Consider the following 17393-nt stretch of genomic DNA (forward strand, 5'->3'; position numbering starts at 1 on the left):
ACATGTTGTTGAAACATGCTCCAGACTTTATTCAGATCATGACTTTGATGTTTTCTTTCAGAGTAAAAATGGAAATCTTCATGACAGTTAACTACACAGTTAACCCCTTGTTCCCTAACATATTGTCTTCTTCACTTGTATATTGTCCAATTCTGTGAGCACCACTTGGGTAAGAATAGGTGACCACTATTTTGACCTCGCGTAATGTACATTGTTTTGATCTTAACAACACCCTCTTGGTTGAACATCCAAAACATTTTTTATTTTATGAAAAAAAGAAAACATGACTCGAGCTAATCTCATTGTATCTCCCACTTCTGAAACCACCCCAGAAATTATGTATTGACTGATGGAACCATTGATGAGACTTACGGTCAAACAATTATTTTGTAAGTGTGTACAGCTATTGTGTACCAAGCTGACTTGGCAGAGATCTTTCAAAAGGATTCAGTCATAATTTAAGACTTCAGCACATGGAAAGGTATATGTTTTGTGAATCATTAAAGGATAATAGTCTGGCTGTTGAAGCAAGAGACAAAGTTCAGTTCGCCTTGAACATAAATCAATAAAACTTCTGTAATTATTATTATTTAATCAAGTTACTTATTGTTAGTTATTATGTTATTTAGTATACAATGTATTAAAACTACAGACATCATTCCATTGCAACTTATAATATATTTACAACATAATATCAATTTGCAATCTTAAATCAGTTTGATTGAACTAGTGCTGAACAAAGGATTTATTATTCTAGTAATAGTGATTAGTGAACATCTTAACAGTTCCAGCCTTTAAACATTGCTGTGCGATGTCTCCCTCTCTTGGCAAATTTGTTGGTCTACATCTTCTGCTTGTTTAAACAATCATACAAAGAGCTAATGCCGTTGCATTAATTTATAGTGCGTTGATCTCTCAGGGCCACGGGTATAAAACCTTGATGGAACAGTAAGTTGCCTTGTCTTTAAATTTGGAGAGGTCCAATACAACAAGTTATCAAAGGAATAAGTGTGATGAGTATGTTTAGTTTATTGATACGGCAGCAATAAATTTGAACAAAACATGATCAGAAATATGAGTACTTTACTGAAGTGCATCAATAAAACATCAGTTTTGTACTTCAAGAGTCTTACATTTTGTTGTATTGTGAAACTTAGGATTTTTAAACAGTTTAGGACTTTTTTGACACTATGGTTTTCTTGCAGCAATTCAAAAACAGCCTATATAATGCATACACAGGCACTGCAAGACTGGGGACACCCGCCAGGAGAAAAATGATCACGTTGATCCATGAGGGGTACGGTACTGATGCCAGAGACGGGAATTCCTCCTGTTGATCACAAAACAGTATGATTAGTGCATTTGGTAAGCAATGGCTGTCCAAACATTGCTGAAGTATGGTTATAGACTGACTAATTGTTTATTATATGCTGTACCACAGAGGAAAAACATTTCCCTGAAAATGTTTCACGTGTAATATAACTAGTTTATTTTGCAATAAGAAAATTTGAGAGAATATGGCAACACAGAATGGATACTTAGGATGATATTTGTTCACAGAGTTTGTGTGCTTACAGAATTTGGATCCCAGACTAAGTAGGTGAGCTCTTTTTGGACTTGTGTCACCAGGTAGAAAACTAAAATAACCACAATGGTTAGAGGACTAATGAACCTCCATGTAACCTGCCAAAAGATGGAGGGCTTATGTCCGACCATGAACTCCACATCCTTGTTGAACCTGCAACACAAGAGGGTTTTGATTAGTTTTAAGATAATCCTTTATTAGTCCTGCAGTGGGGAAATTCACAAATATTATCTCTTTGAAACCCAACACCCATACCGGGAGTTGAACCCATGTTACCTGGGTGTAACCAGGAATCCTTAGCACTAGACCATATGACTTCTTTTGAAATATGTCATGACATCATTCATGTTACACCGGACTTAAATAGGTCGGTCATACAGGTCCAGTGTTATGCTGCTCATGCTGTATGGCTATTTGCAGCAAATATCAAGAATAATGATAACAAAAACACAGATGGACAATGTATTGCTATAATAGTCTGAGTAAGCACTAACCTGTCTATACCGTAGATGTATACAACAGCTATCATTTCAAACAATCCAATGGTCAGAAGTGGAACTGATCCAGCAAAGTTGTCAAAGAGAGTTACCCAATAAAGCCCTGAATGCTGCGCAAACAGGAGACAGATGATGAAGGCGACAGCACATGTTACTCCTGAAAAACACATGCACAAAAACAAAGCAATTTGTGTTAAAACAGGAATCAGACAATCAATTAATCCGAGGTTGCAAAGCCAAAGTGTAGATTGATTTATCTACAAAAAGAATACCAGTCAGCGCTTCATGGGGCCATTTTTGAGGTAACATATTCAGATCTTTCAGTGGGACCACCACTCCCTCTAGGTTGCCAAACAGGCTTGAGATTCCCAAGCAGAGAAGCATGACGAAGAAGAGAACAGACCAGACAGGAGAACCAGGCATCTTGGTGATTGCCTCTGTGAACACAATGAAGGCCAGACCTGTTCCCTCCACTCCCTGCACAAACACAAGTTAGAAACGAAGCAAGTAGAATAACGTGGTTATCTGACAGATATTCATCAATATAGTCACCTCACTGAGAAGTGTCTGCATGTCACAGGTTTTGATGTCCAATCCAAGAACAGTATCTGGATAGGAGCTGTTGAGATGATTGAGGGCTGCCTCGTAGTTGCTTGTAGTGATGTTGTCTTCAGGAAGGTCAAATGTATTTTGTAATGTCATGATGTTACTAGGGAGAAAATATGTCACAAATTAGTAACTTAACATTACTTTACTGGAACTTACATGAAGGAATAAATTCAGATTTTTCAAGTCTATGTTACAATGCTCACTCATAGTTAGCTAACGGGTTGCTGTAATCATTCCTTCTGTCCATATACTCACAATAAAGTAGCCCATTTCTAGTGTGACCGTAATGTAAAAGGTAGGGGACAACATCCGCAGACCTTGTTCTATGCAAAAATGCATGCCAAAGTTGAGCTTGAGCCCTTCCATTTATGTCCCACTGGCTAACTAATTGCTGCTGCAGTGATAAAATGGTTACCACCAAACCCTCAGAAAGAGCGCCAGATTTGAAGCAACATCTACATGGGCAAATAGTGGAATTACAATTTCCTGGTCCAAAATTCTTTTTCCAACAGACTTACATTGGAAAGAGACATGTGTAATTTAACGGATACATTTTTGGGTGAATCAACTTCCCATTACAATAACATATTATAGCCCTTATTTAAAATCTTTAGGTCCTAAAAATTATAAAATGCACTAATAGCCAAATCGCAAGTTATTTACCTTCCTCCATTCATGTGAATAAGGCGTTATCATGAATCCTACTGCTCTTCATGCCAAGACCTACCCTGTCCAGCATTGAAGCTCTAGGATTGGCCAGTCATCCATACTCACAGTGGTAGTTGTGACCTGATTTTTTGGGTCATGTGCCCTGACCAATGGGCTATCCTGACCCACGCTACTTAAGATCAATGTCCAACCTATCGTCTCTGCCTCAACCAGCTACACAAGGTGGATCTTACCAAGAAGAGCAGTGGGATTCATAATAACGCATGAATGAGCCCTAGAACGAGGCTGGACTGAGGGCTGCGATGCGGGGTTAAAGGAAATGCTAATGCACTTGCTCTATGGGCACCTTAATGTGGAAGATTGAGAAAAAACACAGGTAATTTCAAACTTGGAAGTTTTGCTTCATGTGCCACTGAGCAACCTTCATAGAAATGAATAAGGCGCCACCTCCAATGCTGCATCCAGTTCCCTTTATACATGGTTTCTACTGATTACGTCGTCCAATCACTTGATTGGGTTCCACCTGTGGGGGCCAGTTGTGCTGCTCGGTGGGTTGCACCAACTGCAGGCTGGCCAATCGGCAGAGGGGGAGCCAAAGATAAAAGCAGGAAGACTCAGGAGTTCAGCTGGTTTGGTCTCTGTGAGCACTGCCAGGCACCAGAAACGGTGCAACATTTTATCACCTCCTGTATTAGACACAGCTTAGAATGGAGGGGCATGCTGGGAGAACTGCAAAGACTAGGGATGAGAGGAAGAGAGCTGAATAATATACTAGAGTGGGGATCTAGTAATCTGGGAAGAAGGTGCTTTACAAACTTTTTGCGAGCAACGGGACTGATGGGGAAAGTTTTGTAGTTGGGAACATATAGGAACTGATTGAAAGGAAGATGGCAGTAATGCAACAAAACGGATGCAAGCTGCCGACACCACAGAAGAAGAAGAAGAAGAAGAAGAAGAAGAAGAAGTTCAGCTGGTTCTCCACTTCATATTTTCTGTCAATGCTGAGAGTTGGACCTGTAAGAGTTTGTGGCGAGAGGTTGCGGACAGTAGGTGAGTCTGGGGTACCCTGTACATTGGCAAACATGTAGTTGATTTTCTGTGTCTAGATACACTAGGCTTATTGGTAGGTGCCCCATCTGTATTTGGTTTTCGCAGAGTACATTTAGATAAGCTAGAGAAGCCATTTTGTTTGATTTCGGAAGTCAGTTAGGCTAAGTTTTGTTATATTGGTTTCAAATGTTTGGCACGACTACACCTGTCCCATCCTCTCCCACTTAGTGTTAAGACTCACTCTGATTGAACTGTACGTGAGCAAAATAAATATTGTTTATGGTTCATGGTCCATTTGTCTAACATTTGGGTTGCTTCTTGTTAGTCCCTAACTCTCCCGTGGACCAATAGAAAAGGGATGTAACGGATGGATTTAACCTGTTTGTATAACAGGTTATTGTTGCAGCTGGGCGGCTTGTTGGTACTTCCACCACAGCACTAATCTTAGCGGTTAACTGTTCATGATTGGTTAATGAGGTTTGGCTATCGATTAGAAAAAAAACAAATCTATCAGCTAGTTCTTCTTTGGCAAATTCTACACCCCTCCTCCAAATTTAATGAAAATCCGACCAGTAGTATCTCCATAATCCATCTGATTGACAGACAGACCAACAAACTGAGCCGAAAACATAACTTCCTCAGCAGAAGTGAACTCTTACATACGGGCATGTGAGTGAAAAGTTTGATTTACAGATGGACAATCAGTATTTTTGTTTGGAAATTTTTTCTTACTGAAAAATATAAGGTCCACTTAACTTTTTTTCAAAACCTTATATGTAAAGCAAAACTTGCAGGACTGCTTTGTCCCAAAAACATTGAAATCCACATCCTGTGAATACTCACTCATTGATACAGTTGTCATATTTCTCTGTAGCCCTGAAGCCAATGATGGAGTAGGTGACTGTCGCAGCATAGATTGGGGTGAGGCCAGTTATGACTGACAAGATCACAGCATCTTGCACGCAGTTGTTGCTTGAGAAAAAAAAAGAAGAAACAAAAAGATACACGTTGACTGAGACTGGCTATTACCTCTTTTCAATAAAAGTGAGCAAAGTTAGACTTGCACTGCACATTAAGAACCATAACACGACCTTTCAATGTCTCTTACTGAACAGGGTTGTAGCTTGAGAAGGAGATTAGGCCTCCCATTCCTAAACCAAAGGCATAGAAGACCTGGGCACCTGCATCCAGCCAAGTTGTTGGTTTAATCAACTCATCCACCTGCAAGAGTATGTTATACATTGTGATGTGGCTTTGAGCAATGAGATACAACTTTTCTATCAAGATTTGAAACATACGTCTGGTGTGAAGAGGAACTTTATTCCACTCAGGGAGCCTTTAAGAGTCAGTCCGCGGATCAGGAAGATGGCCAGCACTATGTAAGGCAGAATGGCTGTGACGTACACTGCCTGAGGTCATGAAAAGAAAAACATTGGATTATTTGAACAGTGGTGATTCAAGAAAGCCTATTGCTTTTGTGAAGCTTTGACAAACCTTGCCTGAAGATCTGATCCCCCGTATGTAGCAGACACACAGGACTGTCCAGGCTGCTAGCAGGCAGAGTACTATGTGCCAGTGGATTCCTCCAGAGTCAGCTATAGAGGCCGAACTATTCAAAGTCACTCTGTAAAAATAGTAATCCACAGTGGAGCTCCTTTGACACTCTGGTACAAATCCTGAAGGGGCAAGAAACAGTCATCTGCAAGTGTACAAGCCTACATCTGCACAATAGTGTAAGTGCTTCATGAGTATATCTGTGTATATTGAAATACCTGTCCCATTGTCATTGAGAGGACACTGGGTCCAAGGCAGTGGGGCTTGAAAGGAATTGAAGAGATACCACAGGATCCAGGCTATTAAGGTGTTGTAGTAAAGTGCAATCAATAAGGAAACCAGCATGGAGGCTATACCTGGGGAAGGCAAAATCATTATCTGATATTATTTTGCCTCTGCTTTGGACAATTTGTTTCATAGCTAATTTTATTTACCAACACCAGTCAGATAAGGGTTGATGGCTCTCCACACTCCTACACTGCCGTTCCTGAGACGCTGGCCGATGGCAAACTCCATCAGCACGAGAGGCATTCCTTCCAGCACTAGCAGGATCAGGTAGGGAATCAAAAATGCACCTGGAAAAAGTATGATCAGAAGCACAATTACAAATGTATAGATATTGTTGCATTCATGACAGTGTTGGACCTTTTCAACATACTAAATATGAAAATACTTTAGCTTCCATAATGTCACACCCCGTTGCCACAGAGACCCGGTTCAAACACCGTGAAGGCATGTACAGGCAAGAGGCAGCGTTGTTATGAAAATAGCAAACTTTATTAGTACAATAACTATTTGCTTTAATCAATGACAGCTGGTTTGGTGGGCAGGAGGAGTTCACAGACCATGTGCCAGGATAGGCACCACAAACAATTTAAAGAAAAAGAAAAGAAACAAAAGACCAAGGCAGTGTCCCACTAGCTAGGAAATAAATAAAACAAAAACAATTAATCACACAAAAACTGTCAACAAACCAAAAATAAACCGAAAAGAAGCTACCTCACCCACCGGCTGTCCAGCAACCCAGCCACCCCCTCTTGGATTCCCCCCCACAGCTACAATTGGGTGTACGGCTCAGGAAGCTCTACAAAACACAAATACAACATTACACACTTCGTTACACCTAACTCCTCCAACACCCAAAGACATAAAGAAAACCCATTCAACTATAAATACATACCTGAAACCAACCATCCCCCAAACACACGCCCCCCCCTCTGTACAGGATGCCTCCCAGACACTGAGCTCCCGACGCACCCCTACAATGCGCTCCACACTAAGTCTCCGCTCGTTGCGAGAGAGAAAGCGGACGGACTCCCGGCACACCCGCTCGTGGCGGCGGAGGCAAAGAACGGGCTCTCGGCACACCGCTCGTGACGGCGGCGAGAAAGAGAAAAAGAACACGATTTGCCAGCAGGTGCATCTTTTCACCTAATCGGGGCCCGTGCAACCCATAACCCGTCCGGCGGACCCAATCGTTTTCTCCCCGTCAGTTTCACTTGGTTACAATAAAATTTGGATATTGAATATAATGTTTAGTTTGAGCTGTAAAACAGCCTGTGAATGATGCATACTAATATTTCTAACACTTGTGACAACCCAATCGACCCGCTCATCCTATCCTGCCTGCCTTTCTTACTCTGCTGTGTTTTTGTCCTTCAGGTAGCTTGCAGGTGGAGTTGGGTTGGTCGTTTCCTTGTGCATCTGACATCTGTGGTGGGTCTCTAAGGACATAGCTAAACCGAGTGCTATAGTACTATACAATAAGTCCTTCAAGGAAAGTCATATTTGAAATGTAGAAAAATACCCAAAAGGTACAGGCTATTCATTATTACCTTAACCACACTATAATTTATCAAACAATCATTGAAGAATTAACAGTCCATAATCATAACATTTCCCTTTGTCTTTTTGATCTGCACTTACCTCCTCCATGACTTTGACACAAGTAAGGGAATCGCCATACATTGCCGATCCCAATGCAGAAGCCCACACAGGTTAGGATGTACTGGGCTTTGTTGTCCCACTTGGGCCTGTCCCCGGCCTCCTCCTCCTCCATCCTGTCCAGATCCTCATGAGAAGGGATTCTATCATCCAGTCCTGGGTTAGGAAATACCAGTCTCATGGTTCCGCTACTGAAGCTGAGAAGTTGCACTGTCGTTTGAGGAAGTCAAAGTGAGCTCTTTGTGTATGCACTCTGCAATTCAAAAACAAGTTAGTGATCTTTATTCTATGTGGTGCAATTAACAGATAAGCCAACACACACTCTGCATTTATGTTTTACACTATCGTTTAGTCATTCAATGTAATAAAACATTATAAAAATACTTCCAATGTTTACTGTTAAGGTAGATAACACGGTTCCCTCACAGCAAGAAGACTCTGGGTTTGAATCCACTGCTCAAGAGAGAAGTCCACCCTTCACCAAGTTCGAAACTCTCCCATGGTCACATTGTTTTGTGGCCTTGAGGCTGATAATGAAGCAGATAACCATTGCAGACTGAGTTACAGGCATTGCTGATATTAAGAACGGCGTCCTGCTCACAGTTGTTGCTCCAAGAATATTACAAAGAATATGTGAGAACTGTTTAACAGAGAGTTTCCCAAACTGCCTCTAACTGCAGAGCTGGCAGTTACTCACTTAAAAGATTTGCACCTGGAGAAAGCGATGAGACATCCTAGGGGAAGAAAACGTGTGTACCTGCCTGTAATCACCACTGGATTTATGAAACCAAGGATGGAATACCAAGTGGGCAACAGGCCCAGGGTCCCAGAACTTCAGATGCACTCAAAACAGTCGGCATTTGACTGGTTGTGCAAATTTATTTGCTGCTTTGTTTGAGATTTAGCACTAAAACACAATACCTGAACTGATGAGGGCCTTAAGGTGGGTCCTGCTTCATCTTTAGGCCCAACCTTGAATTGGGTCTTTGTGTTGAACGCTAGTGTTAGACCTTCATTATTTTAATTTTGTGCGTTCATGTTGTGTATTCCCAAATCAATGTTTCATCCATCAACAATGATACAGGTCAAGAGCAACACATTTTGAGTTAAACAATTAGCATCTCTATCAGACTCTGGTGATGAAGACATGTTGTTGAAACATGCTCCAGACTTTATTCAGATCATGACTTTGATATTTTCTTTCAGAGTAAAAATGGAAATCTTCATGACAGCTAACTACAAAGTTAAGTCCTCAATATTTATAAACTCCTAAAAATGTGGTTTTCCAAGAGTGTTTTTTTCAATTGTCATATTTTTTGTCTCAATGCCCAGTAACATTATAGCTGTACCCAGTAATTTTAAACAATGGTTTCAGATCAGAATATTTCTATGTATAGTATATTTTAACATATACTATATATATATATACTATATATATATATATATATATATATATATATATATATATATATATATATATATATATATTATATTTCCGTATTTCTAAGATCAGTATGTTTAGTTTATTGATACGGCAGCAATACATTTGCACAAAACATCATCAGAAATATGAGTACTTTACTGAAGTGCATCAATAAAAAATCAGTTTTGTACTTCAAGAGTCTTATATTTTGTTGTATTGTGAAACTTAGGATTTTTAAACAGTTTAGGACTTTTTTGACACTATTGTTTTCTTGCAGCAATTCAAAAACAGCCTATATAATGCATACACAGGCACTGCAAGACTGGGGACACCCGCCAGGAGAAAAATGATCACGTTGATCCATGAGGGGTACGGTACTGATGCCAGAGACGGGAATTCCTCCTGTTGATCACAAAACAGTATGATTAGTGCATTTGGTAAGCAATGGCTGTCCAAACATTGCTGAAGTATGGTTATAGACTGACTAATTGTTTATTATATGCTGTACCACAGAGGAAAAACATTTCCCTGAAAATGTTTAACGTGTAATATAACTAGTTTATTTTGCAGAAAGAAAATATGAGAGAATATGGCAACACAGAATGGATACTTAGGATGATATTTGTTCACAAAGTTTGTGTGCTTACAGAATTTGGATCCCAGACTAAGTAGGTGAGCTCTTTTTGGACTTGTGTCACCAGGTAGAAAACTAAAATAACCAGAACGATTAGAGGACTAATGAACCTCCATGTAACCTGCCAAAAGATGGAGGGCTTATGTCCGACCATGAACTCCACATCTTCGTTTAACCTGCAACACACACAGGAGGGATTTGATTAGTTTTGAAAAGTTTTGAAATGTGTCATGACATCATTCACGTTACACTGGACTTAAATAGGTCGGTCATACAGGCCCAGTGTTATGCTGCTCATTCTGTATGGTTATTTGCAGCAAATATCAAGAATTGTAACAAAAAACAGACAGACAATGTGTTGCTATAATAGTCTGAGTAAGCACTAACCTGTCTATACCGTAGATGTATACAACAGCTATCATTTCAAACAATCCAATGGTCAGAAGTGGAACTGATCCAGCAAAGTTGTCAAACAGAGTTACCCAATAAAGCCCTGAATGCTGCGCAAACAGGAGACAGATGATGAAGGCGACTGCACATGTTACTCCTGAAAAACACATGCACAAAAACAACGCAATGTGTGTTAAAACACAAGACAGAGACAAACACTAAGGATGTTTAATTGGGGGACAAAAAAAGTCGAACTGATTGAGTTGATTTTTAAAACCAAATTACCAGTGAGAAATTCATGGGGCCACTTTTTAGGGAATACATTCAGATCTTTCAGTGGGACCACCACTCCCTCAATGTTGCCAAACAGGGTTGAGAGTCCCAAGCAGAGAAGCATGATGAAGAAGAGAACAGACCAGACAGGAGAAAGAGGCATCTTGGTTATTGCCTCTGTGAACACAATGAAGGCCAGACCTGTTCCCTCCACTCCCTGCACAAACGCAAGTTAGAAACAAAGTAGTTAAGAGTAAAAATGTGAATAACTTGGCAATCAGACAGATATTCATCAATATAGTCACCTCACTGAGAAGAGTATGTATGTCACAGGTTTTGATGTCCAATCCAAGAACAGTATCTGGATAGGAGCTGTTGAGATGATTGAGGGCTGCCTCGTAGTTGCTTGTAGTGATGTTGTCTTCAGGAAGGTCAAATGTATTTAGTAATGTCATGATGTTACTAGGGAGAAAATATGTCACAGATTAGTACCTTAACATTACTTTACTTTACTGGAACTTACATGAAGGAATGAATTCAGATTTTTCAAGTCTATGTTAATACAAAACTCACTCATAGTTAGCTAATGGGTTGCTGTATTTAGTCCTTCTGTCCATACTCACTATAAAGTGGCCCATTCCCAGTGTGACCGCAATGTAAAACATGGGGGAAAACATCCGCAGACCTTATTCTATGCAAAAATGCATGCCAAAGTTTAGCCCTTCCATTTATCTCTCCCTGGCTAACGGTTACCACTAAGCCCCCAGGAAGAGCGCCAGATTTAAAGCAAATTTCACATGGTGGGCAAATAGTAGGTCCAAAAAACGTTTTCCCACAGACTTACATTGGGAAAGAGACATGCGTAACTCAGCGGATACCTTTTTGGGTGAATCAACTTCCCATTACCAGCACATAAATGGCCCTTATTAAAGCAGAAAGCTTGACAGAGTATCCAGGGAGACACACAGTCTACAACCTCAACTGATTGATGCTAGCTGGGGAGACTTACTGATAAATTGGCTGCATGTGTCTGGAACAATACACCCAACATTGTGGCTGCTAACTCTCCCTGGCCGGTGAACTGGGGATTGCCTGTTTGGTGCAGCTGGTGATAATGATGGATGTTTAACAGGTATAACAGGTTATCGTTGCAGCTGGGCGGCTTGTTAGGGACTTCCGCTACAGCACTAATCTTTGCGGTTAACTGTTTATGATTGGTTAACGAGGGTCGGCTATCTGTTAGAAAAAATACCAGCTAGTTCTTCCTTGGCAAATTCTACACCCCTCCTCCAAATTTAATGAAAATCCGACCAGTAGTATCTCCATAATCCATCTGACTGTCAGACAGACCAACAAACCGAGCCGAAAACATAACTTCCTCAGCAGAAGTGAACTCTTACATACGAGCATGTGAGTGAAGTTTGATATACAGATGGACAATCATCATTTTTGTCTTAGGCAATTTGTTGTTACTGAAAAATATAAGGTCCACTTAATTTTCAAAACCTTATCCGTAAAGCAGAACTTGCAGGACTGCTTTGTCCCAAAAACATTGAAATCCACATCCTGTGAATACTCACTCATTGATACAGTTGTCATATTTCTCTGTAGCCCTGAAGCCAATGATGGAGTAGGTGACTGTCGCAGCATAGATTGAGGTGAGGCCAGTTATGACTGACAAGATCACAGCATCTTGCACGCAGTTGTTGCTTGGAAAAATAAATAATCAAAAAACAAAGATACATGTTGACTTTGGGTCTGAGAATGGCTATTACCTATTTTCAATATAAGTGAGCAAAGAGAGACTTGAACTGCACATTAACAACCATAACAGGACTTTTAATGTCTCTTACTGAACAGGGTTGTAGCTTGAGAAGGAGATTAGGCCTCCCCACCCCAAACCAAAGGCATAGAAGACCTGGGCACCTGCATCCAGCCAAGTTGTTGGTTTAATCAACTCATCAACCTGCAAGAGTATGGTATACATTGTGATGTGGCTTTGAGCAATGAGATACAACTTTTCTATCAAGATTTGAAACATACGTCTGGTGTGAAGAGGAACTTTATTCCACTCAGGGAGCCTTTAAGAGTCAGTCCTCGGATCAGGAAGATGGCCAGCACTATGTAAGGCAGAATGGCTGTGACGTACACTGCCTGAGGTCATGACAAGAAAACATGGAATCATAGATAATGGACATCAGTTTAGTTTACTAATGAATCATAATTTGACTATTTGCGAAAACCCCTTCTCCAAATATCAATTGTATAAGCATAGCTCAGCAACCATAAGTAGGTGCAGAGGTCCGTCTGTCAAGCTTTGGATTTTTCTGCATGTTAAAGTAGACTGCATGGAGCTGTACAATGAGCCATACTCTGTATCTCAAGAGTTAAGGAGTTGGGTTATTTTTTTTACCCTCTCTGGGTAGTCTGGGTGGGACTCTCTGGCACAGCACTTAACTGGTTTGAATCCTACTTGAAAGACTGAGAATACTTGCTAATTACACATCAGAGCTGACTAAAATTACATGTGGTGTTCGCCTAGGTTCAATACTGGGGCCTCTTCTGTTCAACATCTACATGCTTCCACTAGCTCAGATTATGGAAAACAACAAAGTGTTATCATAATTATGCAGACGACACACACATCTACTTAACTATATCACCAGGGGACTATAATCCCATACAAGGGCTTGGTAAATGCATTGAACAAATCAACAACTGGATGTGCCAGAATGTTCTTTAATTAAACAAAGATAAAACAGAAGTAACTGTTTTCAAGGACGAACAATTGAAAGTCAGCGCTCAGCTTCAATCACTGATGTGAAAAATCACAAACCAAGCCAGAAATCTAGGTGTAGTTATGGATTCAGACCTCAACCTGAACAGCCACATCAAGACAATTACAAAATCAGCAAATAAAGCACTGAATGGTTTAGGGCCAAAATACATCTCTGATCTGGTGATAAACCATCCCGACCCCTTAGGTCGTCTGGGACTGGTCTACTCTCTGTTCCCAGAGTCAGAACTAAACATGGAGAAGCAGCGTTCAGTTTTTCTGCTCCATATATCTGGAACAAAGTCCCAGAAAGCTGCAGGTATTCTGAGACCCTCGGCTCCTTTAAATTAGGATTGAAGACTTTTCTGTTTGCTGCTGCCTTTAATCAATTTTCTGCATTTTACTACTGTTTTTTATTTATTACACTGCTTTTTAATGTTTCAATGACTGTTTTTAAATCTCATTTTATTTTGCCTTATGTTTTGATGCTTTTAATGGTTTTATGTGAAGCACTTTGAATTGCCTTGTTGTTGAAATGTCCTTTACAAATAAACTTGCCTTGCCTTGCCTCTCGAAAACCAAAAATAAAAGTAGTTTTGGGGAATAGATTCAACAGTATGTTTATCTGCTCTAACTAATATAAGCTTCAAACATTTGCATGTCCCGCTAACTAGCTTACTGCCTACATTAGTAACGGAGTACAACTTCCAATGGTGCATTTCGTAAATTATTTGTTATATAAAATAGAAAATCTCTATTTACAACTAACACATCCATTGTGTAGTATTGACCTACTGTGTAGGAGCTTGTCATGAATACTACTATATCCGTCTAAAGAAAAGGCCGGTAGGGTAAGTTTGGCCTTGGGCCAATTTTTCTCAAGCCATTACATGGTGTGCCAAAAATCAATGGTTAATTGCGAAAAACTGTTACAGGGTTTCTTGTTGTAACTACTTAGTCGACTGCCTCACTCTGTGATTAAATAGTGTATGACAGTCAGAAACAAAAGAAACACAGTTGTGTGTCAGTGTCTGGGTTTTGCACTACATTACAAAATACAATAGGCAAGGCAAGTTTATTTGTATAGCACATTTCAACAACAAGGCAATTCAAAGTGCTTCACATAAAACCATTTATCTTTATTTATGTTTACCATCAAACAATAGTATTGACAAATAATCTGGCGTCTTTATATTGAGAGCCTTGCTTATCAACCACCGTCTGAAATAAAGGACCTATTGTTTTGAGAATGACTAGCCTAAATCTGTTATCACTATAAATGTTCTGCGCGAGAACAGGAAGGTGTAGCAACAGTAATTACAGTAGGCAGGGCTTAGCTAACAACAACTGTCAATTTACTGAAAGTTAAACAAACCTTCCCTGAAGTGCCAATGCCCCTTATGCAGCAGATTGCTATGACTGTCCAGGCTGCTAGCAGGCAGAGAACTATGGGCCAATGGATTCCTCCAGAGTCGGCTATAGAGGCCGAACTATTCAAAGTTACTCTGTAAAAATAGTAATCCACAGTGGAGCTCCTTTGACACTCTGGTACAAATCCTGTGGGGGAAACATTCAACAATGATTTTTGGAACAATTTGGGTGGTTTGGTGTGCATGTATGAGCTGAAAATATGTGTATATTCACCTGTCCCATTGTCATTAAGAGGACACTGGGTCCAAGGTAGTGGGTCTTGAAAGGAATTAAAGAGATACCACAGGATCCAGGCTAGTAAGGTGTTGTAGTAAAGTCCAACCAATAAGGACACCAGCATGGAGGCTATACCTGAGGGACAGCAACATTAATCGTGATACCATAGTCACAGCAAGCCAGCTATTCTTATGAGTTGTTGGGGGGCCAGGGGGTCTTCTTATTTTGCCTTTTTCCTAATTTACTTACCAATACCAGTCAGATAAGGGTTGATGGCTCTCCACACTCCTACACTGCCTTTCCTGAGACGCTGGCCGATGGCAAACTCCAACAGCAGGAGAGGCATTCCTTCCAGCACCAGCAGGATCAGGTAGGGAATCATAAAAGCACCTGAAAAATGTATGTTAAGTGGTTGGGAGGTTGGGAACGTTCGAAATTTCTGCATGATATCTGTAAAAATGACATTCAGGACATCATAAAAATGTAAAAGTGGCACACTCGTTTTTCTCTCATAGAGACATAAATATATCAATATCAATTAAAAATAGAACTGTGACTCATATCACTATCCAGCTCTCTACATTCCAAGGTTTTATGCTGGTGTGAAGATTTTGGACTAATTGATATTATAAAGTATTGCAGATGACAACATGATATGGCTTATGGGGAGGGGACATTGGCAGGGTATAATGTATCAGTTTGGTATTAACTACAGTATACACTTAAAGGTTACAGATTAGTTGTTGTATAATTCTGTGATAGGCAAAGTTTATGACTAGAGTTATTCACAGATGCTTTAATACAATTTAGTGATTTGTTTAAGCACAAACATTTTAATTTCAAAACAATGTAACATTTTATTGTTTTGTATCCATCAGCATATTGTCACATTACTATGACTCATAACATGGACTATGGACAGTGTTTTCACCGTATGAGCTTGAACCCTCTAGTTAACAATTAACAGAAAAACAACAGATTCTACTTTTACAGTATATGCCTTTGAAACCTGTCCCACTTCCTGTGGCTCTATCACAATGACCCACTTAACACACACTTTTGAAAAAAACAACAACACACACATACACACAAATATATGCAGTATGAAAGAATTCCTAGCATTCAGTTTCAACCTAAACGAATATGTCATGCTAAAGGTTAGCCATTGAGACGTCTTACTCTTGAGAATCATTAATATAACTCAATGGTTATTTCATAACACTCTCTTGTAGCCATTAATGAGTGATATATTTAACTTACCTTCAGCCTTATATAGGCAAGGCAAGGCAAGGCAAGTTTATTTGTATAGCACATTTCAACAACAAGGTAATTCAAAGTGCTTCACATAAAACCATTAAAAGCATCAAAATATAAGGCAAAAGAAAAGGAGATTTAAAAACAATTAAGAACATTCATTGAAAAACAGGAACAGTCATTAAAACACTAAAAAGCAGTGTAAGAAAATAAAATCCAGTAGTAAAATGCAGAAATGCAGGAAATTGATTAATATCCTTGGTCCCTCCCACCTCAGTGCATTCCAAGTTTTCATGACCTTGTGCGTGGACTGTTTATGGGCTCTCTTATATATATATATATATATATATATATATATATATATATATATATATATATATATATATATATATATATATATAGTCTTACTGAACGGTGATTTTATTGAAAATGAAATCGTTAAGTTCTCAGTTTAGAAATTTGAGATTATATACAAACACATAAATTCCCAAACGATAACTAAAAAGCACTCCCAGGTACCTCAACCACACTAATTTGTCAAACACTCATGCAACAACATTTTGTCTTACCTCCTCCATGACTTTGACACAAGTAAGGGAATCGCCACACATTACCGAGCCCAATGCAGAATCCCACACAGGTTAGGATGTACTGGGCTTTGTTGTCCCACTTGGGCCTGTCATCAGCTTCCTCTTTCTCCATCCTGTCGAGATCTTCATAGTTAGGGATCCGGAGCTCCAGTCCTGGGTTAGGAAGTACCAGTCTCATGGTGACCACCTGTGCTGAAGCAGAGAAGAATGGTCTACCGCAGATGTAGCATTGTGTGTGAGTTCCACATGGAACACTAAGCAATCCCGTAAGAAGTTTATGATCTTTTACTTTATCTGTTGCTGGCCATATATTAGCCACTGAGTGCACACGTCATTCAGTCATTCAATTGAACTTGTGAGTGTCAAATGTACAAAATGTCTTGCAAATCTGCTTTCAAACTGTAAAAGAAGTATATTTACTATTAATTATTAAGCTTTATCATTCATTTGTCTAACAGGTGAGATGGGATCATACCCTTTGCTTTGTTAATTTGTTAC

At 39.7% G+C, this 17393-nt stretch overlaps 2 protein-coding genes across 5 annotated transcripts; both read right to left on the reverse strand.

Annotated features, from left to right (window-relative positions):
* Positions 1-1005: 1005 nt before the first annotated feature.
* Positions 1006-9318, reverse strand: LOC137872620 (sodium-dependent neutral amino acid transporter B(0)AT1-like). Of its 4 annotated transcripts, none has more exons than XM_068710932.1 (13): positions 7891-7981; positions 6973-7048; positions 6399-6539; positions 6183-6320; positions 5905-6086; positions 5709-5819; positions 5519-5631; positions 5254-5382; positions 2635-2791; positions 2355-2559; positions 2080-2239; positions 1576-1738; positions 1006-1330 (listed from the first exon to the last, which is right to left on the reverse strand). In XM_068710932.1, exons 1-13 carry the CDS (start codon positions 7930-7932, stop codon positions 1172-1174), a joined length of 1776 nt encoding a protein of 591 aa, XP_068567033.1. In that variant the 5' UTR covers positions 7933-7981; the 3' UTR covers positions 1006-1171. The 4 variants fall into 4 exon arrangements, with proteins under 4 accessions (XP_068567033.1, XP_068567034.1, XP_068567032.1 ...); XM_068710933.1 differs by having other exon boundaries at positions 6964-7048; XM_068710931.1 differs by lacking the exon at positions 6973-7048 and having other exon boundaries at positions 7891-9317.
* A 99-nt stretch (positions 9319-9417) lies between these two features.
* LOC137872622 (sodium-dependent neutral amino acid transporter B(0)AT1-like) lies at positions 9418-17160 on the reverse strand. The gene is made up of 12 exons (XM_068710935.1): positions 16875-17160; positions 15301-15441; positions 15049-15186; positions 14780-14961; positions 12672-12782; positions 12482-12594; positions 12209-12337; positions 10934-11090; positions 10641-10845; positions 10353-10512; positions 9979-10141; positions 9418-9733 (listed from the first exon to the last, which is right to left on the reverse strand). Exons 1-12 carry the CDS (start codon positions 17071-17073, stop codon positions 9575-9577), a joined length of 1857 nt encoding a protein of 618 aa, XP_068567036.1. The 5' UTR covers positions 17074-17160; the 3' UTR covers positions 9418-9574.
* Between the last annotated feature and the right edge of the window lie 233 nt (positions 17161-17393).

This window comes from Cebidichthys violaceus, unplaced genomic scaffold (genome assembly GCF_023349555.1).
Source record: "Cebidichthys violaceus isolate CVI_PGR_0920_01 unplaced genomic scaffold, fCebVio1.0.p SCAF_16, whole genome shotgun sequence".
Lineage (NCBI taxonomy): Eukaryota > Metazoa > Chordata > Actinopteri > Perciformes > Stichaeidae > Cebidichthys > Cebidichthys violaceus.

Coding starts and splice junctions, on each gene's coding strand:
- LOC137872622 (XM_068710935.1), bottom strand. CDS start 17,073: ATGAGACTGGTACTTCCTAACCCAGGACTGGAGCTCCGGATCCCTAAC. Junction 12,783..14,779: donor GCATTGGCACTTCAGGGAAG/GTTTGTTTAACT, acceptor TCATGACCTCAG/GCAGTGTACGTCACAGCCAT. Junction 10,846..10,933: donor TACATACTCTTCTCAGTGAG/GTGACTATATTG, acceptor GCGTTTGTGCAG/GGAGTGGAGGGAACAGGTCT.
- LOC137872620 (XM_068710931.1), bottom strand. CDS start 8,089: ATGAGACTGGTATTTCCTAACCCAGGACTGGATGATAGAATCCCTTCT. Junction 6,540..7,890: donor GTGTCAAAGTCATGGAGGAG/GTAAGTGCAGAT, acceptor TACTTTTTCCAG/GTGCATTTTTGATTCCCTAC. Junction 2,240..2,354: donor GCCCCATGAAGCGCTGACTG/GTATTCTTTTTG, acceptor TGTGTTTTTCAG/GAGTAACATGTGCTGTCGCC.